The following is a 26,491-nucleotide window of genomic DNA, read 5'->3' as shown; positions in this document are numbered from 1 at the left end:
GGTCCCATTGCACCTATTCAACCATTGAACAAGTTATTTAACCATTAAATATATTTCATTAATTCAGTCATCTCTTAGATTTGTTACTGAAGTGCTAAAAACAACCAGATATGGTGACAGCGACAGGCGTGCACAATAACCCCATATTTGTATCATATTTTATTCACATTTCACACACTGAGATGGACATGAATGAGCAAGTCATACGATGACAGCTGAGACTGATACATATCATATAATTGCCGTTACAAAATAAAATCATTAATCCGATCACGTGAAAGTTATGAAGGAAGAAAAAGTAAAAGAAAAGATGCGGATTACATCTGTCCGAAGTCAAAACCTAGACACAGTAACGGTTGTTTCATCAGTGAACATCACCATGATAAATAAGTGAGCCTCATTCATGTTTAAGAATCCAGAATGTTTAAATCATCATGAAAAAAACAGCGAAATAAAGCATGTTTACAAAAAGAAGATGTTACGGTATCCTACTCGTGTTCGTGTTTAAAGTCACTTCATTGGCTCCCCGTGCGTTTCAGGATTGATTTTAAGGTTCTTTTACTAGTTTTTAAATGTCTTAACGGTCTTGGGCCTTCTTATTTATCTGACCTGCTTTTAGTCTATCAGCCCCCGCGGACCGCACCGGCCTTTTAACCATACCACAGGTTAGTTAAAAAAAGCACGGGGAGGCGGCTTTCTGTTGTTATGGGCCCCGACTGTGGAACAGCCTGCCGGAGAGCCTCAGGGTCGCAGAAACTGTAGAGGTTTTTAAAAAGAGGCTCAAAACCCACCTTTTTAACCAGGCTTTTAATTGAAATTTAAATTCTTCTTAATTCCTTTATGCCGTACTAATCAGAGCACTTTTATTTATTTATTTACTTATTTATTCTTTTATTTATTTATTCATTTAAATCCTTTTTATTTGATTTGATTTGATTTTATTTATCTATTTATTTATTTTTTCTTTTACTGTTTTAATCTCTCATATTTTACCCTTTAGTCCCTTGTGCTTTTAGCCTTTATACTTTTATGTTTTAGTCCCTTGTGTTTTCAGCTTCTATGCTTTTTGCTTTATTTTACTGTTTTAGTCTGTCAGTTTTTAATCTCCAGTGTTTCCTCCTGGGGGCCTGCCGGGCTGGGGGTGGTCTCTGGTCTGGCCGCGGGGGGTGCTGTCCCATGGACGGCTCCGGCCCGGGTGACCAGAGGGCTCTGCACCTTGGTGTGGGGCCTCCTGTCTGCCCGGGTTGGGGTGGTCTCTGTGGTGGTGCTCCCTGCGGCCTTGGCCCGACATCTCTCCCGGTGTGGCTGGCTCCTGAAAGGTAGCTTTCTCCATGCACCAGGTCTCGCTGCTCAGCCATGTCTCTTTAGTGACAGCTACTGTATGGGTGTGTATTAGTGTGTGTGTGTGTCCCCGTGCATATGTGTGAGTGTGTGTATGACTGTGTATGTCTCTGTCCATGTCTGAAGGGGTGGGAGGGTTTGGGTTCTTTTAACTATCTTCTCCTTTTTTTTATTTTGCTGTTTCTATTTTTCTGCTGTTGTTTGTTTATTTCTGTGAAGCACTTTGAGGTACTTTTTTCTGTATGAAAAGCGCCATATGAATAAAGATTGATTTGATTTGATTTGATTCAACCTTTGAACAGACGTTCCAGCAGCTGAAATATGAGGCTCATACACAACCTATGTTGTGCTGACGAAGAAGACCAGCTTAAAGGAATAAACAGTATCCACAATGTAAGCAACGAGGTTGAAACAGGTCATGAAAGAGACAACTACTAACTTATTCCACGTACACGCAACCACTTGGGAGCAGTTGTTGGGCCTAGGGTTGTTCTTGAAGCTGTACAACGGCCACACAACGACAGCTGTGGCATACATCAACACTGCCAACACGTTACAGCCTATCAGGATCTTATTAAATGGTCCGGGGAAGAGAGACAGAAGGCGTCCGATGGTAAAAAGGATGACAATGAGGGCAAAGATGAAGCAAATGGAGTAGACAGCGACACACCACTGGAGCCCTGGGTACTGAGCGTAGTTATAATCTCCCAAGCAGATGAAGATGATGCAGGCCACAAAGGCCTCAAGAACCTTGAGCAGGCCTGGGACTGAGGACAGAAAGCCACTTATCTCACCAGGTTTTGCTCGGGTCAGACCAACCTCAACGGCGTACAGGATGAAGGCCACACAGGAAGTAACAGTGGCGCCAATCTGCTTGCTGCAGGTGGAGCAAGCGAAGGAGTCCGGATAGATTACTGACGCTGCCAGCACCTGCATGGGAGAATCGTCAAATCGTTATCAACAATTTGACTTTTTTGTTGTCCAATACTTACAATAATGAGACAACTTAAGAACTGTGTTGTTTCACTACTAAATAAACATACATATTTACAAATGCTTAAAGGGTAACCTGATTTTAGACGCAGATGTGTGTTTACAGGTCTCGGGGAGGACTACTGCACATGTGAAAACTAATATTTTAAAACCTTTTGCTGCTCCAGAGGTAGGTGCATGCATTCATGTAAATTGCCTTCATCAATGTTATACAGTGGCAGACTGCATTGTGGGAAATGTATTCGCCAGGGTTTAGAAAGGAGAGACGAGGGCGTGGAAATTTCTGGCTCTGCTGTAACGATTTTGTTCATTTGTTTTAAAACTGCCTACAATCAGTCCAGCAGCATTAGAGGAGTGCATTGCTAGACCAGTGCACTGCTTTTCAAAACCTACTGCCTACGTTACCCACAGTGCAACTTAGCCACTGAGTGACATCAATTGAGGCAATTCATCAGATCACATGGAGCTTCCTCTTGAGCCACTGAAGTCATTAAGCTCCTTTTTTCACATATGCATTGGTACTCCCCAAGACATTAGTAGAATAACCCTTTAATGTCAAAGTCTTGAATGAATTTAAGATACTGTTGAAGTATCTGCATTTTGCATCAAATTGTAGGGGCGCTAAAACCTAATAAATCCTCTTCTAATTTCAAGAATAGGGAAATCAGGACTCTGCAATATGGTCTTGAAATAATACTGCAATATTTTGAGAGCATATCCTGATGCATGCAACAATCATTATTAACAAATTATTATCAGTAACTAATGACTAAGTGGGTAAACAGAAACAGTCTGGCATGTTGAGGTTTTAAATAACAATAGCGGGTCACTAATTTAACAGAGACCTGCAACAAGTTTATCCTAGAAAAAATATCTAAGACAAATAACAGAGTTTAAATGACACCCACCATTAGGGTAGCCAACATGGCAAAAGCTGTGGTGAAGTCATCCCAGGAGATGGGCAACACATTTTTGAGGCTGGTGAATTCCAGGACGAGTATGAGGATGGTGATGCAGAAGCAGAAGCACCACGTGAACATACACCAGGTCCAGAAGGGCTCCGTTCTATGGCCCACCGATGCCACCAAGCTGAAGGAGATGCAGGTGAAGATCACCTCCAGCATCCTCACGATGCCCACAGGCGCTGTCAGTGTCCTGAAGTCCAGAGTAACCATGATGATCGTAATCCTGCCTTCACTTCACTGTGGTTATTACTTACTGATAGATACTTTGGTTTCCATCAGTCCAAGTTCCTAATGCCACTCCCTTACTGTTCCTGCCCTATCACAGAGTCTTCCTCAAATGGCCAGCAGCCAGGCGGTTAATGCGCATGTACGTGACACAGTTAAATGGAGTGGTTATGTGGGGGGGGCAGCTGTTGGTCATTTGCTTATCAGTTGTGTACATGAGGCTTGGTCAATAAAGAATTTGGATCGTTGGAGCAAATATGTATAACAGGAACTGCACCTTATGATACTGTCACTGTTCAGTGTTATCACTGACACACCCCACAGCTCATTCACTATGTTTGCCAACTTAGTGACAGCAGCGGCTTAAATCTGTAAATGTTTTACAGGAGGAGGTTTGAAGGAAGTGGGCCTTTGTAACACAGTAGAAAATGTTTTTAAAAAATGAGGAAATGAGATCCTGGATTTAGGAGGTCAATTTTAGTTATTCAAAACGTGGACAGTCTCAGTTAAATACTGATGTATCTGAATTGCATACATGAGTAAACCAGTGTGTGGTTTGATTTCCGCATAGTAGATAAAAGCTTGTCACCTTTATCTGGGTCAGATAAGTCATTAGAGGCAGAGTGCTGAGGATGAAATGAAGAGTCTCAAAGTCTGGAGAAATTAGCTGCTCTGTAGTCTGGTGGTACGGCGCTAAAACAAATCGCACTTCGTTTCACCATCGTCATCTTTTGTCCACAAAAGGCACGACACTGAACACAAAATAAGGAAATGAAAGTTCCTCATTTAACCGTCTACTGCCTACAGACTGCACAGAGTGACGCACATGTGTTGTAAAAACACTTGCTTTTGTGTCTTAACGTCTGTGAACAAAGCGCAGCTTATACAGCAAGTTTAGTTGTAATGATTGTTAAAATGATCGCAAACACTGTTTTTAAGATAACTGCTTATCACACTGATAGTACAGGCTTTCTATGCATGGCACTGTGACCACAGAGGTAGAGATATCTTGCTTCCTTTGTCATTATTAAGTGATTGCTGCATTCCTTGAGCTTTACACACACAGCAGCACTGTAGAGTAGCATGCACAGGGATGAAACTGAGACCTGAGCACGGCTGACAACAGGTAACAACAGTTTGTGGGTAGAGGAATTATCAACTATCAGCTTTCCAATAATAAATTTAGAACTGAAAATCTACACTGAATCAGTCACCAGGTGGCAGCAGAGCAGCATTGGGCAATACCTCAAGTGTGTTCATGATGTTGAGATCCTTTAGAGCTGTCTTTTCCTTTTTTAAATTTTTTCCCCGGGCCATGTTTGTTTGCTTTAACCAGCTGGTGTGCAGCTTTGCAGTTATCTAAACTCTTCTGATAAAGGTTGAAGTTGACAGCAACCAAAACCAAAAACAACAAATTCATTGGTGAAAAAGAAGAGCAAAATGTAATGCAAAAAAGAATTAGAAGAATAACAAAGAAAGTGGACACATACAAGAGATAAGTATAATTTGTTCATGAAGATCAACAGTGAGTCCAGTCGTATCCCAGTATTCCAGTCTACAAGAGTTGGTGATGTTTAACTGAAACCTGACACTGACTCTCACAGCTATTCTACATTGCTGTTGCTTTCGCACATCTGGTAACACTCCCAGGCAGGAGGTGACGTCACAGCTGATGCCGCAAGATCGTTTGACCATAAAGCAGTAACGCGTGCAGCAGCTCCCCTCCATACTTGTTGCATGTTGAGCGCGTCGCACACACACACACACACACGCATACCAACAGAAACTGAACCACACATATCGTGTTTAACAGATTTCTTGTTAGATCCTGTTTGCAGAAGCTTAGGCTACCCCCACACACTCAGTGAGCTTTCAAGTTTTTAAATGAGTGTGGTGCAGCTCAGCAACACGGTTAGTCATTCAGTGAATGTTTTCCGTGGACACCTTGATGTGTCAGAGCAGGACTGGGGCTGGTCAACGACAGAGTCCTTAAACATCCAGTCGCAGCTAAAGGGTAAAGGTCGGTGATTTAAAAAGGCTCTGGAGCAATTTGTTTTTTATTGTTTGCAGTGCTACTTCCTCTTTCCTTGCCACCCCCCCGAAGATCAGAGTATAAAACCGCAGCAGTGTGGAAGTTGCAGCTACATCCTGCGGTTGTTGCTATGTCGATAGATGTAAATCGTGAGGGTTAAAGCAAAAGTCTGGCCCCACAGGCTACTATTGTGAAATCATAGTCAACATCTTTAAAACAGCCTGTTGCTGAAATCGGTTTTTACCTTGATTGTTTCATCAATATACCCAGTCAAGTTTTTTTTTTCTTTTGTGGAATTGAGGCCTTCTTGACATGATTTGAGAAACGACTTTTAAGCTGATAAAAAATATTCCCCCTTCTCCCACCTGTGTTTGATTGACCTTCTCACCTCTGTACCTCCTTTGTTTCTTCTTCGTCGTCACTCCCAACATACCTGTCACACCCAGAACAGCAGTTGTTCATCCAGCACTCGAGTCGAAGGAACGCTCTGAAAAGAAACTGGAATGCAAGTTTGAAGACATGAAGGTGCAAATAACAAGGCTGGAAGGAGGCAGAGCGTCCATCAGGTGTGTGGAGGACAGAAGAGGACGAGAGGCGATGATGCTGTTAAAAGATTATTCGTCTGGTCCCCCCGATGGGAAAGAGAGGAGAGGAATGGAAACCTGTTTATGTATGCAACTGACACTGAATGACTCTGAGTTTCTCACGTGAAATTGAAGACATTGTTTCCTCTTCTGTGTTCATGACTTATGACAGGTTGACCAGGATCACCAGGACAGAGCTCAGCATGAGGGGAAGTGAACTCTGTGTGTCACATCACTGATGCTCAAATGAAAAATTGAGGGACACCGTTAACATTTTGTCAAACCTTTAATGTGACTACCCCGACCGCATCATATTCACCCGCATGTTGCTTCTGTCTACATTCACCCAGACACAAACTCAAAATGTGCACTACAGAATTATGCCCCGTGTGTGAACGTGTTTATGTGGCTGAAAATAGTTCCACACTTTCTTTTCACAAAACCCCGTTTTGGATGGTGAATAAATCACATGGAACTTCGAACGCTCAGAAAACATGATTGCAAAATGATAATGTCATTAGTGGGAATGAACGGGGCTCAGTCGCCATCAGTGTATGAATTAAATACTGTAAGTCTCTTCGGACAAAAGCATCTGCTAAACGCCCTGAATTGTAAATCAACACTGTTTACAAAGAAATCCCGACAACTGCAGCGCTTTCTGTGTCTATTCGCAGGTTCTCTGCTCTACCACTGGAGCAGAGCTGTGCTTATTTTTCAACACATTCCTGTGTGCAAGATGATAAATTCCAAGTCTGCATAGGGCTGATAGTCCGTGCCCATTACGAAGATGTCTGAGAACACGCGCTGCTGATAAATGAGGTCCCTGGCCTGCTGTGTGACCACTATATTCCATATTTGTAGTAGAAACACAAACATGTAGTAATGCACACTGAAACACGACTTGAGCGGTCACAAAGACATGAAAGAGAGTAGAGAAAAATATGTGCACATTGGAAATGCATATAAAAAATGTGCCAGTGAAAGATGAAAATAAGATGTCTGCACTTCTGAATTCTTGACAGTAGATGGCACAGTGAGAGCTTCGCGGGCGTGTCTGTTATTCTTCATGCAACGTCCTTAAACTGACCCCAAATCCTGTTCTCCCGCTTAGAAAGGAACGAAAACCAGCGTCTGAGATTACAGAGTTGCCATTTTGCCGACCTCTAGTGGCCCAAAATAGGCCATCCGTGGATTCGAAAGCAGAGCAGCACCTTCCCATGTCGGTCTGTAATTATCAGTGTGGCTGCAGCGCTGTGCATTCCTGATGTAATGGATAATGTCCTTGTGATAGTCCTGTGACTTCTGTGTATCAGTATCTGTCAGCCCAGTCCTGACAGTCATCAGAGCCACAAGTGTTAAAGTCATGTGTTTAGAGCTGGATCATTCACACTCGGTCTGTGCGTGGGAGAGAATCTCCTGAGAGGCACGACAGGGCCGACACTGACAAATATTTAGTATTGTGAAAGAACGCGGGACATTTCCTTAAAACACAGCAGACAGCAAGTCTGCCAGAAAAAGTACACTGAGTGAGAAGGAAGGGGAGGCGCCCTCAGACTGAGCGTAAACGCACAAATTAAACACATGACACGTACAATCAAACCCTCTCTTTTGGAGAACAGAACCAATCGCATATTGCTCTCACCGCCTTACCATTCATTCTGGATTATGCTTAAATGTGCAATTAACCTACCTTCACCCGTTTCAACACTTTTATTCCACTGCATCAGCATGATAAAATCTTTATTGACGTGATTTGTGCTGTTATGAAATACCATGGATGTCCTAAGTGCCGTGAGTAAAAAAGCTGCGTATGATACTATAGAAGGGTTGCGTATTGTCCAGATTTGCCTAACAAAGTGCTGTCACGGGTAATTTAAGTCAGTTTAGTGGGCCAGAAAGGTTGCAGCATACTGCTTACTGAAGAGCTTTCGTATTGTGTTCGCAGTCACAGAAGAAAAATAAAAAGTCCCTGTTCACGCAACAATGGTGTCTTCCTGTGTTATTCAAAGCACAGTTAGTTCAGGAACTGACACACTTGGCTATGGACCAGGCTAAAATCGGTAAAAAAAAAAAAAAAAAAAAAAAAAAAAAATCCTTTAAGTCCTCCCTTTAGTTTGCTTCTTCCCTTCACAGGGGAAACTCAGTTGGAGCATGCAGAGAGTCTCCTGACAGTGTGTGTGTGTGTGTGTCAAACACGCAGCAACACAGCACATGCAATTAGCAGCGTAAAGGTCAGACAGGTTGGAGCAGCAATTATTGACAGCAGAATTAAACTAGTTTTCCAGTCTCACAAACGTCAGCAATGCCCAATCGCCTGCCAGTTGTAAACCTGAAGGTGAACATTGACGTTAGCACAGTGTCAGGGTGATTCACCATTTTGATAGCTTAAGGTGGGGCATTATACACCTTTGTCAGCTGTTATGGGTCAAAGGAGTTGACCTTGTGCACATCCCAGCAAAAGTCCACCTTAGGCTTATCAGACTAACTTGGCATTGCTTCTGTCCCATGGCTGGTTACTAGCTATCTGAGAATACTCTCTGCTAGATGGTCGACACTTCTCAAAGAGTAGCCATGCAGTTTTTACAAGGTTATAATTATATGAGGGTGTGACTTTTTGACAAGCGTTGGACTTTTAACAAAAATAGGTGTCTACACTTTTATTTAATGCTGTGTTAAAGTTTGAATCAGTGACGGACATGTATTGATGTAACGTACTGGAAACAGAGTGGGTTATCAAGTGGAATCATCCTACAGATGGATTAAGAGACGTGCTATAGAGAATTGATCAATAAGATCAGACACCAGTCATCAATTCATCACAGCTGCGTGATATAAGAGGCCCGCGCTGGTGTCTCTCTAACTGTAGGAACTGAGACAACAGCTAATGAGGCGTGTCACTTCCATGCTTGTGCTGTCATCTGTGACCGTTACCTGTTGAATCATGTATGTTACTTCCAACACTTGGACAATAGTGCAACTTCCTCTTCTTTTTATTTTCCAGCTTTTTGTCCTAGCTTGCATGCCGCCCTGCATGAACCTCACCTTCTGCTGCAGCAGGAGCCAGTACACACACACACACACACACACACACACACACACACACACACACACACACACACACACATACAGGGAAGGAGCAAGTGATGAAAAAGGAGGAGGGGAAACTATTAGGAAGAAAACAACTAGAAAAAAAACAAGGACACACATGACAACATGGTTCTCATTAAGTAAGCCTGAGAGAACCAGGGGGTTGGCTGATACAGGAAACCAGGAGGTGGGGTTGTTTCACAGGAATAGATATAGATTATTATTAGAATAGATAGGTGAGATACTAGATGTTGAAAACATAAAAACAATGAAAGGAAATGAAAACTGAACTCTTTATTCATCTAAACGCTCTCAAGATTCGTTTTTAGTGACTAACTATTCTTACGCCGACTTTACAACTTTTACACTGATCAGTTTGTAGAAAACCAGTATAGTAATTGTGCAGGAAGATGCTTAGTGGTGGTGACATTCAAGTCATGTGATCGTGATGTTGTCCGTTTACAGCCTGACATTAGCTTTTTACTGCCACACATTCAAATTATGTCCAGCCTTGTAGAAAATATTAGAGGGGACTATTCCCAGGATAGCTGAGTGAAAAACTGAAAATGACAAGTCACTTTATGTCAGTCAGACAAAGAACACTTTGTTCTGAGCCGGCACACACTGCTCGCCCCCTCTCTTTTTGTTGAGCTCTGTATTAGCGAGTCTTATTTCCATACTGGTCATTATTTGAACTTCTGAGAGCAATAGAATCCTGTTTATTTCACAAGACACACCCAGTTATAAGAAAAAAGAAGGGGAGGAGAAACGGGAGGAGGGGCATTACAGAGTAAGAAGGAATTGCAGACTCTCTGCTGCGTTGCCCCAGGGGAAGTACATGATAATCGTTCCTGTAAAGCAGCTGTTTTATAGTTGAGACTTTTGCCCCCTACACTCATTAGCCTACATCTGTCTGTACTCAGTCGGTCTCGCTGTTGTTCCTCCAGTCTTGCTCCGGACTAAGAAGCTCCAGGAAGGAGGGTGTCTTACCCCCCTCACTTTGGATGGAAATTCACAAGTGAGTAAGTCTAACATTTCACATCTGTAGTCATACAGTGAACCACTGTCGCTGTTGTGTTCAGTCATGTGTTAGTGAAGGATGTGAATGTTGATATACCTTATCAAGCTTCTTCTTTTTTTTCGTCTTTTTTTGTTTGTTTGGCTCCACCACTCTATAGAGCATATATAAGGTATTTCTGTCAGAAATGTGTATTCAAATGTAGCCATGGTGTTGTGAGCCACATTGTCCGTACAAAACAGGGTGAGGCACAGGCACAATGCTGTGGTGGATTAAATTGCCTCATCTGTTTGTGGGTAATGCTTCTCTAATTGATTTACTGTAGGATGGATGGACACAGGGAGGCTTGCAGAGACTTTCAGGAGTCTATTTACTCTGGGCAACAGACAACAGACATGATCTATTATATAATCCTACACTGCTGCAGGTCTTAGGGATCTGGCTGGCTATACCTGGTGCTACATTATTACAACAAAACTCCTCAAACTGCTGCTCTTTTGGCCTCTCCCACTAAACAAATATCTGTTACGGTCAACTGCTGCTGCTGCTCACTGCTTCCTGTCACCTTGGACCAGTAGCTACTGAAGTAATACAGCAGTTTTACATTTGACTAAAGTTACAGGCAATTCTCCCCAGTGGCGGAAAGTAACTATTTTACATACCAGAAGGAGTTTTTAGCTGGTCATGAAACAGTCTTAACTTAATACTAATGCTTCCGTATGACCTACATGAGCAAATGGGAGCATCAGCAGGAAGTCAAGCGTTCTTTATGGTTATTATAGTTATTCTTTAATGCTAGGCTACTGACTAACTGCGTCAGATAAGTTGTAAAAAGTCATCCATCTTTTATGGTGGAGTCTTAAGGATGAACACAGGAGTGTCAAAGCCTTAGAAAATATGCATTACACTTTAATCTGATGCAGTCAGAAAGAAATTGATTACCTCATTCCCAGCACCTTGCAAAAGAGTTCCACAAAAATCCACAAGTTTACTCAAGGTAAGGGTGTGTTCACCACCAGCGAGGTAAGTTTGACTGTAGGATCACTTCTGTTTATTATTAACACACACACACACAGTGTTTTTCTGCTCCAAAGAGCCAGATAAGATAGCCAGCCTTTACTGTACATTAGCAATAAGCTAATGTTAACGAGCACATGTTGTTTCTATCTTTAAATTCAGGTCAACTCTCACGAATCTCAGCACTCACCAGAGACACCAGTTCCCACTCTTGCTTCCCTTTTCATGAAATGAACTGTATTTCCCTTTCAGGTCCAGTCAGTAGTCTACATTAGTCTACAGAAACACCCAACAGTGGAGGTCTTCTCCACGGGTTTCTGCTTCAGTCAGGTTTACAAACACGAGTGAGGATGAATCCACTTTTAATCCCATAAATTAAAAAATCACGCACCCAAATAAAATAATACAGTTATTTGCATGACATGGAAGTATTGACGTTTCCACGGCCACACCTTAGATTGAGAGAAAAAAAGCACTCTTGCAACAGTGAACTTCTGTCCTGACTGCCTTCTGTATGACGTTTGAGAAGCTACATGTGTCAGCTACTTGAGAGCATTACTGATATGACTTTGACTTTTCATATTTTTACAGTTGGGAACCAAATGTACAGGATAACAATGTGTAAGAAAACGTCGCTCATGCTCATGAATCTACTGACAGTTACCACCTGAATCTGCAGCTCCCCTCAGCCTTACAGTCTTAGGGCTCACTCACACAATGTGTACCGTGCCCAACACCTTTGACCCCCAAGGTCCAGTTCGGTTGACTAGCTGAGTGAGTGCTCCGTACCCCTTCTTGGCCCTGGCATTGTTGAAAAAGGTCTGCTTCGCCACGGTACGGTTGCTCATGCATGAGCACAGGCATGGGCGCACAACGTGGACATGAAGTATAACATACGTTTTACGCCGCCCTGCATAATTAAGAAATCCAGGAACGTGAGGGGACTGACTATGACCAAAACAACACCAAATAAGCCCAAAAAAAGTCTGTGAAGTCGTGTTCTCTGGGTTGTGCCTCACTGTGCTGCGACCACTCTATGACGTGATGAACAGGAGCTAAACGTGCTCAGGCCCGGTCGTGGCTGGAGCAGCATGGAGAAACGAGCAAAAAGTTATGCTAGACAGGTAGATAGGTAGGTAGACAGACAGACATACTTATTGTCTGTCTAAACAGTGACAGAATATTTCCATTGACAAGGCTTGACAATACACACGATTCACATTCAAAACACATTTAAGACAATTGCAGAGCAAATTAAAGGTTTCTTGAAGATGCTCCTTCGAGCCAGTGGGACTTGGTACCATGGTGGAGGGGGCGAGAAGGGTCCTCTGAGATTATGGTGGCTTTCCTGTTGGCTAACACATTTTGATGTTCAAACAGAGGAGTTTGGGATGACACTCACTGTCAGCATTGTGCTTCTGTCTGTGGCAATAGCTAACAAACGTTCGCAAATGGTTTCAAAGCGGATGTGCAACCCTGTGGTTAGAGGGTGTAGATGGAACAAGTGAAGTGTGTTCAACCAGAAAAGCTTTGAGGTTTAAATTTTCACTTCCTGTTGTGCATACGTTTAATAACTAAATCTGAGCAGTCTATAACTATCTAAACTAATATCAATTTGTAGATATTAGTCATTGAAAATGTGTTCTGTTCTAAAGTACTATTTGCCTACATCTACATTTGATAAAGCCATTTTGTTCTCTGATCGCATTTCTTATTATCAAAACCTATGAAACTGTGCATCAACTTAGATATGTATCCAAAATTGTGTTTGTCTGCGGTTGGCATTTAATAAAAGCATATACTTTCAGTTGCTATTACACATAGCTGTCACCATGTGATGCAATAGCAGAAGTGCTCACTTTCTGTTTGTTCTGGCAGGAGGACATTACACTGAAATGAAACTTATATGTACGGAACAGAACTAGTGTTAATAACATAACTTCACAATGACACTGTAAAGCTCACCAGAGTGAATGAAGGGGCCTTTATGCTTTCAAATGGGATATTTTAAGTTAAAACACTTCCAACTTATGAAGATTATGTCAAACATACATTGTAAATAAGCTTGAAAAAAAAAGTTCTTTCCTATATTTACAGTAACATTCTAATAAATGATAAACCAGCTGCTCGTCTTAGAAAATTAATCATACACTCTTCTCACATTCAGAAACGATTTCTGAAGATGGAAAAAGGATACCCACCACAGGAGGCAGCTCCACCATACCCTGGGCCACCCATGAGCTATGGTGGTGCTCCTCAGCCAGGGATGTACCCTCCGCCTGGCATCTCCCCTGCAGGACCTCCGCCTGCTGGATATCAGGGAGGTCTGTGTCTGCATGGGTTAAAGATGATACTTCTATTTTTCACTTGTCATTGTAGTCACGGTAACCATGACAGTCGTTAGTGCCTCTGAGGCCTAGCGGCACACTTATATGATATTATTACATCTCTCAGTGAAAATCTGCAAACGGACCTTTCTTTTTAAGTCATCCTTTGTATAGTGCAGATGTGTGAGGAACAGAAACCATGCACATGATGAATTAAAATCCACAAGTTTAAAATAAAGTACCAGCAACACTGCATTTGCATGTATTTCCTGCAAAGGTATTTATGTTATGGTAGGTGATGATAAGAATCTGTCATGAACTGTCATCTCCTCTCTTGGTAAAGTGTCTGTTTCATCTGCCAGGTCCTCCTATGGTTCCAGGCATATCTGTTCCTGCCACGACAGGTGAGGCGATGCACCCGACCCCAGACAATGCCATCGTAAAACACAATAATAATACATGTATTCTCATACCAATTCCCTTGGTGTGCACCTGTGCACACATTTATACCCTGGATATTCTTTCACTCAACTGGAGACCCAGCGCAGATTTCCAGAGCGAGCTCCTCAGTGTTTTTTCATATCTTAATGGAGATATTATCAAACTTTTCTTATCCCCCTTTTTGTCAGTATGTTATAAAGCTTCTCAAAAATTAAAAAGCTCAAAGTACATACTCACAGAAGACACTGCTCCGGATGTGCCTGAAAAGCCTCCCCATGGAATCCCTTTATATTTTTTTACTTTTGACATCACACTACGTCACCAGGGCAAACATTGTATAATGTATAATTTTATGTCTATATTCATGGTAAAAGTGAAGCTTAATGGGAGCTGAAAACACAACAGAGTTGACCTGAGACATGTTGTGCAGTGCTGGCTCAGACGTGTGTGAGCTGACCAATTAAGAGCAGACTGGGTATTCAGACAGTGCTGCTGTGTGAGAACACTGATGTGTTGTTATCTAATAAACCTATTCTTGTAGGAACCTAAAATTATGAACCTGAAAATGAGCATATGGCTCCATTAACCTTTATTTTAATTCACTCATTTCCTTACTTTGGCTTTGTACTCTTTCTCTTACCTGTACCCCTTATTCCGTGTGGGAATTAGTAAATGTGTATCTCTGTCTTTATTTTCATACAATACATACACGTTTACAGATGGTTAATGTATTTGTGTGCCAGTGTGTGAATTTAGAAGCACTGCTGCAGCACAGTTGTACAAAGTCAGTGGGTGCACTCCTCTGTCTCCTATCGAAGAGATCTGAAGAATAGTCCATTTGTAGCCTCTGTGCATGACAGTGAGCTATTGTTCCCCCTTTGTTCCTGTGGTGGACCGACACATTGTTTGGGACACGATTCGTATCACAGGTATAATAATTCTTCACATGTGAATTCAACATGTATGCTGAAATGTACATCACACTGAGAGAGTCTGTATGAACTGCTGGCTTCACACATATAGGGTGTATTGTAATTCCCACTTTTACGTTCAATTTTGGGTTATTTCAGTTTATCTGTCTGCCTGCCAATCTTAACAATATGAGCTGACCTGTGCTCCAACGTGCTTTTGTTTGGATTTCTCAACAGTTTAATTTACCAGATGGGGACCACATAAACACAGAAACGTTGGAATTTCTCCTCACCATATGACAGTTTTTGTACTAATAGCACCCCCTGCTGGTCTTGTTAAGTCAGTGCAGTCAGAACATTTTACCCTTAAATCTGACAATGGCAAATCAGCAGTGGAGGAATTATTCAGATCCAGCACTACACTAATACCAACGCTAATACCACACTGTGGAAGAAGTCAGGCTGTAGATAGAAGTTAACATTACTGCTGCATTCATGTGTGTGTTACATTTTACTATACTTTGTTATACTGCTGGGTTGCTTAAATTACAGCAATGCATCGTATTCTGTGGGATGATCAGATGCCTGTAGCATCACAGTACTGTGAGAACCACGCCTCTCAAAAAAGTGGAAAATTCATGAGCTCAGAAAAACAGCCTGTTTTCAGCACTGTAAATTTTCCAGATAATCCAAGACAGTTGTTTTTTAAATAGTTAATTTAGCTTAAAAAACATGAGACTTCAGTCTTTGAAAATAACCACATTTGGAGAACATTCTTTTCACTGGAAGGGAAGGATGTAAAACATAATCTGACTAGTAACTAGTAACTAAAGCTATCATATAAATGTAGTGAAGTTAAAGTACAGAATCTATGCAATATTTATCTGATTAGCAGATGAGAAGTATAGCAGTATCGAGTTATATATACGTTGCAGTAAATGTACTTACTTGCATTCCACCACTACAGCTCAGTGCAGAATGTTTACAGAAGGACAGAAACGTCTGAGTAGCTGCCGGTTATAAAATACTGCAGTGAGCAGTGGGGCACTGCGCTCACTCTAAATATGGAAACAAAAGACTATGGAGACACATCCCTTACTTCATGTGTTGTGCGTTTCTCGTCCTCAGTGACTCACGTGGTCGTAACACCTGCATTACATGACATCCCGGGACAAACTGTGTGTCCCCATTGCCAGCAGACAGTGATCACCAAGACGGAGCACACAGCGGGCCTGATGGCCTGGGCCATCTGTGCCGGACTCGCTGTCTTTGGGTAAAAGCAACTTTTCGGTCTGACAATTTCTGAATGTCTAGTTTCTGGTAGAGAAAGTGAAATTTAAAGGGATATTCCAGTGTAAGTTTAATCCAAGGTCAAACAACGTGAAACTATGTAAGACCCCCTCTCGAGAGATCAAGTTAGCAGACCACTAATTAACAGAGTTTTAGCAACCTCAGAATAACAATATATGTAATTGTCGTGTCGGAGATTCCCCAACCCGGGAGCTGTTGCCGGAGAGTTAAGAGATGTTTTTAGCTTCACAATCGAAATCCAGCTAAGCTAGCAGAGTTCTGATACCTCGAACTATGTGCTGAGGCTCTATTTGTACTGTTGCTGAAATTTGGTACTGTTCTGAGCATTATTTGTGGCTTTTTGATGGCGGTTTCTTGTTGGAGGCGTATACTACAGTGTATTGTTATCGTGCAGTCTTTTTCTGAGGTTGCTAAAACTCTGTCAATTAGCGGTCTGCTAACTTGATCTCCTGAGGAGGGGGGTCTTACACAGTGTCACGGTGTGTTAGACCATGGATTACATTTACACCGGAATATCCCTTTAAAATGTAAACCTGATACTACAGAGTAAAAGCACAACAAAACAAATCCTCCGTTTTACTAACTACCAAATATTCACTTTATTTCCTCTTACAGGTGTTTTCTTTGCTGTTGCATCCCGTTCTGCATTGATTCCTGTCAAGACGTCGAGCATCGCTGTCCGAACTGCCACAATGTCGTCTACATATACAAGCGACTGTGAACCCTTCCTGACTGTGACTGAGGGGGAATGACTTCGTGCTTATCTGTAGTCTTTTAATATCCTTACTTGCTCTACAAAACTGCAACCTTTTGATACTAATCACAAATAATACAAAGCACTTATTTACATGAGGCATTATTACTGTGAGGCGTTATATTCAGCAACCATTGACACATTTGTTATTCATGAAAGGAATGTAAACCAACAAACACACCAATAAACTTTTTGATCATGTTTAATGTTTTATTTCAGTTAATATGTATTTTTTTCTTGACAAAAAGACATTGCTGTTTTCGATACTTTGTCTGAGTCCGCCAGTGTTTTGTTTTTCACACATTCTACTTTGTCTGAAGATTTTGCTTTGATGAATTAACATAAAATCCCCTGGTTCTTATGTTGGACAAGTGTCGTGTTTTGCATGTCTCAGTGTACCTTTCAAATTTCACCTTTGTAGTTTTTTTTAAGATCAAATATGTACGGAAGCCGAGAACGGCCATGGCTTTTTCTTCTTTTTTATGCTCTGTTGTCTCGTGATAACGACTTATTATGTCGTTATCTCGATATAACAAAGATCGTTTTCTCGTGATAATGAATGAATTAATAACGTGTTCGTCTTGATTTCAACGAACAAGAGCTGCCACAAACGGCTTCTGTAGCCGGCTGTAGCTGTAGCCTACCAGTAAGTTACACTTTACGTTAGTGTGTTTATTTGACAGGTTAGCAGATGAGAGGCTGACAAACTCTCATCTATCTGGCTGCTTCAGCTAAGGTAACGTAAATGTAGGCTAACGTTAACTTAGCAATGTAATGTGTAATGCCATTAAACGTTTATTAATTCATTTAATATTACGGAACACATTATAAATTCATTCGTTATAACGAGAAAACAATCTTTGTTATATCGGGATAACGAGACAATAAGTCGTTATCACGACATAACAGTGCATAAAAAAAGAATATGTCCTGCAAAGTGTAATATAAAGTAATTTATCAGCCATTATCTTATGTGTTAAAGCTTATATATCGATATCGTCTTCTAGAAAAATGTACTATTCCCTGGATTAATTATATAATTATATTAATTATTTATGTTTTAATGATTTATAGCACAAGAACAGGCCATAAGCACAAGAGCCATAGAGGCCAGGATCTACCAGAGTAGATCAGACCCAAGATGCAGACTGTGCAAAGAAGCCCCTGAGACAGTCCAGCACATAGCAGCAGGGCGTAAGATGCTAGCTGGATCAGCGTACATGGAGAGGCACAACCAAGTGGCTGGGATAGTATACAGGAACATCTGCAACCAGTATGGAATAGAAGTACCGAAATCCCAATGTATACTATCCCAGCCACTTGGTTGTGGTAAACTGTGCTTCATCTGCCAAGTGTTCAGTTTGCAGCCTCTGCTTGTCTTGCAAGGTCAGTACAATCAGTACAGTTTCTTAAAACAATAAATCTATAGGTAGAAAAAGGCAATATGATTTTTAGTTTTCTTCCTCTTTTTTTATATGGTGGGCCTTATTTTCATACAAAGTTGGTCGGATTAGATCTACACTAAATTGTTCACTTGGAACATGTTTTGTGCTCTCCAGGGGAAAATAAATCTAGACTGTTTAAGTGAGTGAATGACTCAATAGTCATAACAGCAGATAACATCAACCTTATATCATTAGAATAAAAGTGAGAGGATTATCAGAGTCTGGTGGATTCATCCTCCAATGGCCTATAAATGAGTCTGCACTATTTCTGACAAAAAACGTTGTGGAGCTGAACAGAAAGGGAAACTAATCTCTCCAGTGTTATTTACTATACCAAAGCACTAAAATGAGAATTTGACTTGTACATAGGATGGATACTAAGTAATGAGGGAGGAGACAGAGAGGTTTCTTCCGAGGAGTTGGATAGAATTTAAGATAATTCTTTATGGCCCAGAGGGATAAATTTGGGCGTCACAGTTGAAAGTCAGACATAAGTGTAGATAAATACATCAACTTAACTGAGTAATTTTGTAAGGCTTTAAAAGATGAATAACAGAAATAAACAAGTGCAAACTAAAAATTCAGGCAATAGCAAGACACATACAGGACCCACAACTAGTACTGCACTTTTTATTTAGAGTTTATACATAGTTTGTAATTGATTGCATGATTATATAATTACACTTACAGTTGTCCATGTTATCAAGATGATCTAGTTATTGATACAGAGGTGTTACATTAGATAATTCACATTGCTTTCATTAAATGATTGGGTCAACTGTATCATGCATTTCTGATTATAAGAGAATATATGCATGTTGCAAGAATTGGTGAGTCCCTCCAGTCAAACAGATCCAACAGCACCCTGAGCTCTGATACTCCTGAAACAAACTGCTGTAGTGCTAGCAAAGGGACTAAGTCCAGGACTATATTCAGAAGGAACCAGCGCAAGACAAAATTTAAGTGTGTAGATGTTCACATTATATCAGTGTAGAGGGATAAAATCCCACGAAGACCTTCCCAGAGTCAGCCTCAGTCTTTTAAGCTAAAAGAGCAGCTGGACTTCTACTACAGGAAATACAGCTACTGCAATAAAGCAGATGAATAATGCAGCACAGGCCTAACACATCACAGTCTCCAGCTAGCAGGTGCACATCTTCAAGTGGGCATGTTCAACATGTGAGCCCTCAAAACAAACAGAACTCAAAGAACTGTGAGAATTACATATTTTAGTGCCCCCACACATGCCAGTAAGTCTTTAAGGTGTAAAAATGGGCTGCATGGTCGAGTAGAGTGCAGACTTCTTCTCACTCACACGTGGTTGTAAACTCAATCTGAAAGAGAAAGTGAAGGCAGGAGGGAGTCTATAACAAACATTTCTCTCTCCAGTGTTCGCTTTGTCCAGGACAAACTAGGGACTTCCTGTTATGTCATCTTATCAAATATACTGTACTACTGTGATTGTGAGCCAAGTTGCTCTTGTCTTATTTTATGTAATGTTTCACTCATTTTATCTATTAAGTTGTACTCAATGTCTCTCCCTTCATGGTGTTCATGATATGATAAATATTTCACAATATTTATCCAACTTAAAATATTGAGCACAAGTTATGTCAACATTTGGTATCCGAGTAAAGTGATTAAAGTTACTGAGTACATTTACTCGAGTACTGAATTTACATAGATACAATATTCAATTTTATGCTGTTTATACATTTACTCTACCCCACTGTAAAGTGAAATATTGTACTTTCTACTCTACTGCATTTACCTCACAGATAAAGTTACAAGTTACTAGTTTAAACTAGTAACTGGTGCTGTCATTGAGTAAAAATAACCTCTGGTCAACAATGGTGTGGGTTTCTTGTAAGTCACATGATTGGCTCTATACTGAAACTGAGACCACAGAAACTGAAAGCAGAACATTTTCAGATACATTTTCATCCTCTCAACCTGCAATATCACTCTGTAGGAAGCAGGAGCCACATAAGACAAGGTGAGCACTTCTTCTTTTGTCTCTTCACAAATATAATAGTAGAATATACTCCTGTGACTGTGAAGCCGATGTTTCACTGATTTTATATTTTATGACTGATTTGATGTCTGTCTCTTTATGATTTTTATAAAAACAGACTTTATGAAAGACATGTTTAATGTCCTGCATGCAACACCTGTATGTTTACTCAAGAACTGAAGATATGTAGAATTATTATATAATAATCTTATGCTGAATTATAGTTAATTTGAAATGGAACATATATGTTTAGTCAACTCTATTTACCTGACAGCTAAAATGACTCATAGTAGTAGTTTCAAAGTAAGATTTCATATAGACAACATCAGGATGATTTCATAAAAAATTTATTTTGTTTCTGATTGTAGAAATGACTCTGAGGTCTAGATGGCAAGACAATAACATCTGAAATTTCATGAAAGCAAAGACTTAAATAATCAGAAAAATGAATACAGATTTAGGCAGCTGAATCATTTTTCTTCTTTTCTCTCCTTTGAATCACTTCACATTTCTCTTGTGATCCCTGTTTCTGTCTCACTTTCTAGCTATGGGAGGAGGTAAGACCACATCTCTGACACTTTCATTTCCATTATCATAATCATTCTCCCATTCTTCTTGTTCTTCTTGTTCTTCTTCTTCTCCTTCTTCATAGTAGTAGTATTTCATTATCATCATCAACATTATTATTATTATTATTATTATTATTATTATTATTATTATTATTATTATTATTATTATTATTATTATTACAGTGACGTGCAGTGAGGTTCGTGACTGGTGACTGGAGTCGGATGTAAAAAAATATAAACCCAAACTAGAAGCGTATACGGTGGTACACTGACTTAGGAGTGTCCCGGCTAACGAATTTTTCGAGATACGAGCCGTCTCTCGGCCGATTTTTTGCATTTAGTTGCAAGCTAAAATTCGGGTTGCGAGCCAGCTTCAGATGCCCTACCGCTTTTCGTAGTGAACACCACAGTGAACGCCGTAACATCCGCCCAGCATCCCGCGTCTCGCGTAGAAGAAGAGCACGCAGCGACGTGCGCTGTGCGTATGGAGCTCAGTGCGGCACGGTACCCTCTGCCTCACGCTGTGCATTTTCTCTGCGCATTTATAGCCGATTATTATTGAAGGTCCATGTCACACACAGCACTGTTGCACACATATAGAGGATCAGGATAGAAAAGACACCAAATTACACCCATATAAATATAAAAAAACAAAATATAATAGACATAGACATACATAGACATATGTATATAATAAATATAACACGTTAATAAAAATATCTATCTATATAGTATAGGTAATATAGATAACATAAGCACTAAAAGTAAACCACAATAAGTTTTTTTTTTAAAAAAAATCTTCCTCCCCTGACTGCACGTCACTTTATCTTCAAAGAATAATGCATGATGTTGGAAATGTTCAAATGTTGTCTGACTATAGTTCATTTGCTCGTCAGCACTATTTAGTAAGCCATGGAGGGATTGGCCAGAGTGAGTAAACATGCAGTATTTATGTTGCCACTGTGCTGTGTGGATGTGGTTTGGCTACTAAACACATTTGGTCTTGTTTTGGCTGGTCAGTGTGTGATCACAATGTGCCTGTTATGCATTCAGTAGTCAAATGAATACAGTAGTGTATTCTAATATGTTTTTTTTTTCAATATACAGGACCAACAAGGAAATTCTTGATTTGATTAAACGATACAAACCTAAAAATAATGAAGCCAGTCGCCTCAGAATTCTGCTTCATGGACCCATTGGTGCCGGCAAGTCCAGCTTCATCAACTCTGTTAAAAGTGTTTTACAAGGCAGCATTTCCATTCAAGCTCCAACAGATGCAACCTCTGGGACCAGCTTTACCACCAAAGTATGAACAACTATTGATTGTGATGATTCTGAGCAATTCATTAAGAACTTCATGCAGTTTGATACCTTTTGAAACATGGTAACATGGGACTGCTGACCATATTAATGCATTTCTTATTATAATTGCAGTTCATTAATCCAATTGCGAGCTACAAGACAATTTATGTGCTATTATGTCAGTTAATCTGCGGACCTCTTGGTTGATGAGCATATCTCTAATTAATATTAGAGATATGCTTCACACACAGAACTAATAGTAAACATGATATGTACAAACAAAATGAAACATGAAATAATGAAATTCACAACACAAGGATATTTTCTGTAATTTATTGCTGAAGAAATGCTCGTGGGCTCTTTCAGATACAGTAATGTGTCTTATCTCTCACCCACTGACATCCTGTGAGATTCCCTCTAAGGATGAAGACATCTAGTTTAGTCAGCAGGTCTAATTTACTTCACTTATTTCATTCTTGCAAATAAGTGCATTCTTCAAAACAATTCCTTTAATTAGTCGTGTGTTTTGTGGTTTTTAGTGTGAGGATAACAAGTGAGCGTCAAACATTTCTCAAAGTGTATAGTCAAATGTGTAGTATAAGAAATGCCTTTATTTGTGTTGCTTTGATAACTTCATATTTATCTTTGATTCTGTAAACTGATGCAAGTAATTAATCCTTCTACTTCACAGTACAATACGTACAAAATCTCCAACAGTCCAGATGCATTTTACTCTTTCGTTTTTAATGACATCATGGGCTTGGAGCAGAACGCCAGCAATGGAGTTCATGTGGAAGACATCAAACTGGCTCTGAGGGGACATGTGAGAGACGGTTACAAGGTACAATCCTCTGAACTCTGACATTGTTTAAAGCGGCCCTGTGGAGTTTTGTTGTTAGCAAACAAACATTATATCTACATTCAGTCTTACTCATCAAAGTGCATTGTGTGTATTTTTGAGATGCAACATTCAATTTTTCTTAAAAGTTTGACTACTGCAGTTTCTTACATCGTTGTTCAGTCCTGCAGAAAGCTGTCTTTGTCATTCCTGCTTTTTCGGTGCATAACCACTGAACCTGCAGATCAGTGAAATAGAGTGAAAACATTGGTAAGAATGTGTATCATGTCACCAGCTTAAACTTTTGTTTGCATTAAACCAACAAGGTCCCACTCATCCACTCATCAAAATGTTTTCACTGAAAAATGCATAAAACTGACTGCATTTAAGGGCGGCTGTAACTCAGGAGGTAGAGCAGGTCGTCTAGTAATCAGAAGGTTGTTGGTTAGAATCTTGGCTCCCCCCAGCTACATTTGAAAGTGTCCTTGAGCAAGATACAGAACTCCAACCAGCATGGCACCATCAGTGCATGAATGTGTGTGTGAATGGTTAACTGTGGCAAGTATTTTAAAGCGCTTTGAGCAGTCGGTAGCCTTGAAAAGTGCGATAAAAATGCAGATGACCATTTACCATTTTATTGTTTCCTATAGTTCAATCCTGGACACCACATGATGGAGGATAATCCATTTTACAACCCATCTCCCACTCTGGATGACAGAGTTCATGTCCTGGTTTCTGTCATTCCTGCTGACTCAGTATCTTTGCTAAGCGACGAAGTGTGGAAGAAGATGAGAGAAGTCAGACTAGCAGCCAGTGATATGGGTAAGACTAGACATCACAATTGTTTTACTCTGTGTGGAGACATGATGACATCTTGGGTTTTATGAGACAAAATACCAGTAAAACAAACGTTTGAAATACTGATCAGGTTTCTGTATCTGCAGGGATTCCCCAAGTGGCTATTCTCACCAAAGTTGATGAAGCCTGTGCTAAGGTGAAAAACAACAGCAACAATGTCTATAAGAGCAAGTACCTGAAGAAACAGGTAGGTTTCTGGGTCGCACTTTATTTTACAGTATATTAGTAAGATGTAACAGGCCGTACTTTGTATCAAATTAGACAACTATATGTGGTTTCTGACTACAGCATAATTTGGGTAGGCTACATGGTGTCTAATTACAGTATAACTTTTCTTGTTTACTGTCTAATTGAGATTATTTCTAGTTGTCTAATTTGATACAAAGTACAGCCTGTTACGTCTTATTAATGTACTGTAAAATAAAGTGCGACTGGTTTATGTTGGTGATATTTTAAAGAATTGTTCGATTTTTCAACTGCTGATCAACTGAAATACTGTTAACACTCAGGTCGACTTGTTGGGTCAGTCCCTGGGACATCAGGAGAACTGCATCTTTCTTGTGAAGAACTATGTGTCCGAAATCAACACACAGGATGGCACTGATGCGCTGATATTGTGTGCACTGAGACAGATGATCACCTATGGAGAAGACTTCCTCAATGACTTGTAGACCTACAAACTGCTGGCTAATAGGCAGAAAAAGTAGTTAAATTGATATAAAGAACATCAATACTGCATGACTTCGCTGTAGAAAAGCTGGATGTGCAGAAAGGAGGCCTCCGACCAAGGAGCAGGATCGCATGCATGATTCAATGAACAACATAAAATGTTAAAATAAATTATTGTAGTCATTACACCACAACATGTAGAGAGTGTACAACCATGCAGCTATGAAATAATACCACAGATTTCTAGACTATGTTAATCAGTATTATCAACTCGAGTCATCCTACCTTTCACAATATGACAGTTTGATTGCAGGTAGATGCTTCAACCTGGTATTATATGCAAATAAAATACAAACCAAACCTCCACATTATGTTTATAATTGTTCACTAACGCTTATAACTCAAGTAATGCACTTGTAACACTAAAAGCATTGATGATATAAACTTCATTTATCCAATAAAATAATCTGGAGAAATAATTAATGTGCTTTTGTTCTGAAGTCGTTCTCTGTGTAGACTGTTTGCTTGTGTACACATAACCACCTGTTAAAGCATTATATAATACCATGATATACAACACAAAAATGAGGATTTCTCTACTTTACTTGTAGTTTGGGAGATTTTATACTAATGCAGTTTTTGGTGCCTGATTTACAGAACTAGCTGTTCTGAACCTTTCTTTTTCTGTGTTGCTAAACTGTGCTTCATCTGCCAAGTGTTCAGTTGTCAGAGGAGGTGTTCAGAGGAGGAAAACAAAAATCATATTGTCTTATAAGACAATATGATTTTTGTTTTCCTCCTCTTTATTATATGGTTGGCCTTATTTTCATACAAAGTTGGTCAGATTAGATTTACACTAAATTGTTCACTTGGAACATGTTTTGTGCTCTCCAGGCTCTTCACACATCCACCACATTGGTATTATGGTCATCATCTACATATAAGGGGAAAATAAATCTAGATTGATTAAGTGAGTGAATGACTCAATAGTCAAAACAGCAGATGACAACAACCTTATATCATTAGAATACAAGTGAGAGGATTATCAGAGTCTGGTGGATTCATCCTCCAATGGCCTATAAATGAGTCTGCGCTATTTCTGACAAAAGACGTGGAGCTGAACAGAAAGGGAAACTTATCTCTACATGTTCGCACAAATAAGCACTGCTGCTGTGGGACAGTTTAATCATGTAATCTCTCCAGTGTTATTTATTATACCAGAGCCCCACCTTGACAATTTGACTTGCACATATGATGGATACTGAGTAATGAGGGAGGAGACAGAAGTTGCTTCCAAGCAGCTGGATAGAATCTAAGATAATTCGTTATGGCCCAGACAGATAAATTTAAATTAAAGACATAAGTATAGATAAATACAAACTCACTGAACAATTCTAGTCTTTAAAAAAAAACAAAACAAAACAAAAAAAACCCCCAAAAACTAAATAAGTGTAAACTAAAATTTCAGGCAATAGGAAGACACATGAGTTCATACATAGTTTGTAATTGATTGCATGATTATATAATTACACTTACAGTTGACCTAGTTATTGATACAGAGGTGTTCCATTAGATAATTCACATTGCTTTCATTAAATGATTGGGACAACTGTATCATGCATTCCTGATTATAAGAGAATATATGCATGTTGCAAGAATTGGTGAGTCCCTCCAGTCAAACAGATCCAACAGCACCCTGAGCTCTGATACTCCTGAAAGTCCAGGACTATATTCAGAGGGAACCAGCACAAGACAATTAAGTATGTAGATGTTCATGCAGTTTCAGTGTA

General features: G+C 40.1%; 3 protein-coding genes across 6 annotated transcripts; 2 read left to right on the top strand and 1 right to left on the bottom strand.

Annotated features, from left to right (window-relative positions):
* Window positions 1–1,506: 1,506 nt before the first annotated feature.
* Window positions 1,507–3,569, bottom strand: LOC119014220 (myeloid-associated differentiation marker homolog). The gene is made up of 2 exons (XM_037089202.1): window positions 3,243–3,569; window positions 1,507–2,271 (listed from the first exon to the last, which is right to left on the bottom strand). Exons 1-2 carry the CDS (start codon window positions 3,507–3,509, stop codon window positions 1,681–1,683), a joined length of 858 nt encoding a protein of 285 aa, XP_036945097.1. The 5' UTR covers window positions 3,510–3,569; the 3' UTR covers window positions 1,507–1,680.
* Window positions 3,570–10,029: 6,460 nt separating this feature from the next.
* LOC119014434 (cell death-inducing p53-target protein 1 homolog) lies at window positions 10,030–17,367 on the top strand. Of its 2 annotated transcripts, none has more exons than XM_037089606.1 (5): window positions 10,030–10,249; window positions 13,430–13,586; window positions 13,952–13,993; window positions 16,070–16,214; window positions 16,868–17,367. In XM_037089606.1, exons 2-5 carry the CDS (start codon window positions 13,445–13,447, stop codon window positions 16,971–16,973), a joined length of 435 nt encoding a protein of 144 aa, XP_036945501.1. In that variant the 5' UTR covers window positions 10,030–10,249; window positions 13,430–13,444; the 3' UTR covers window positions 16,974–17,367. The 2 variants fall into 2 exon arrangements, with proteins under 2 accessions (XP_036945501.1, XP_036945500.1); XM_037089605.1 differs by having other exon boundaries at window positions 10,032–10,245.
* A 2,905-nt stretch (window positions 17,368–20,272) lies between these two features.
* Window positions 20,273–25,168, top strand: LOC119014160 (interferon-induced protein 44-like). Of its 3 annotated transcripts, XM_037089110.1 has the most exons (8): window positions 20,296–20,447; window positions 21,011–21,022; window positions 21,931–21,964; window positions 22,142–22,340; window positions 23,028–23,177; window positions 23,825–23,996; window positions 24,119–24,219; window positions 24,542–25,168. In XM_037089110.1, the coding sequence occupies exons 1-8, from the start codon at window positions 20,327–20,329 to the stop codon at window positions 24,701–24,703; spliced, it is 951 nt and encodes a 316-aa protein (XP_036945005.1). In that variant the 5' UTR covers window positions 20,296–20,326; the 3' UTR covers window positions 24,704–25,168. The 3 variants fall into 3 exon arrangements, with proteins under 3 accessions (XP_036945006.1, XP_036945007.1, XP_036945005.1); XM_037089111.1 differs by lacking the exon at window positions 21,931–21,964 and having other exon boundaries at window positions 20,273–20,447; XM_037089112.1 differs by lacking the exons at window positions 21,011–21,022; window positions 21,931–21,964 and having other exon boundaries at window positions 20,274–20,447.
* The last annotated feature ends 1,323 nt before the right edge of the window (window positions 25,169–26,491 follow it).

This window comes from Acanthopagrus latus, chromosome 23 (assembly GCF_904848185.1).
Source record: "Acanthopagrus latus isolate v.2019 chromosome 23, fAcaLat1.1, whole genome shotgun sequence".
Taxonomy (NCBI): Eukaryota; Metazoa; Chordata; class Actinopteri; order Spariformes; family Sparidae; genus Acanthopagrus; species Acanthopagrus latus.
The sequence above is the reverse complement of the archived record's forward strand: the minus strand, read 5'-3'. Positions and strand labels throughout refer to the sequence as shown.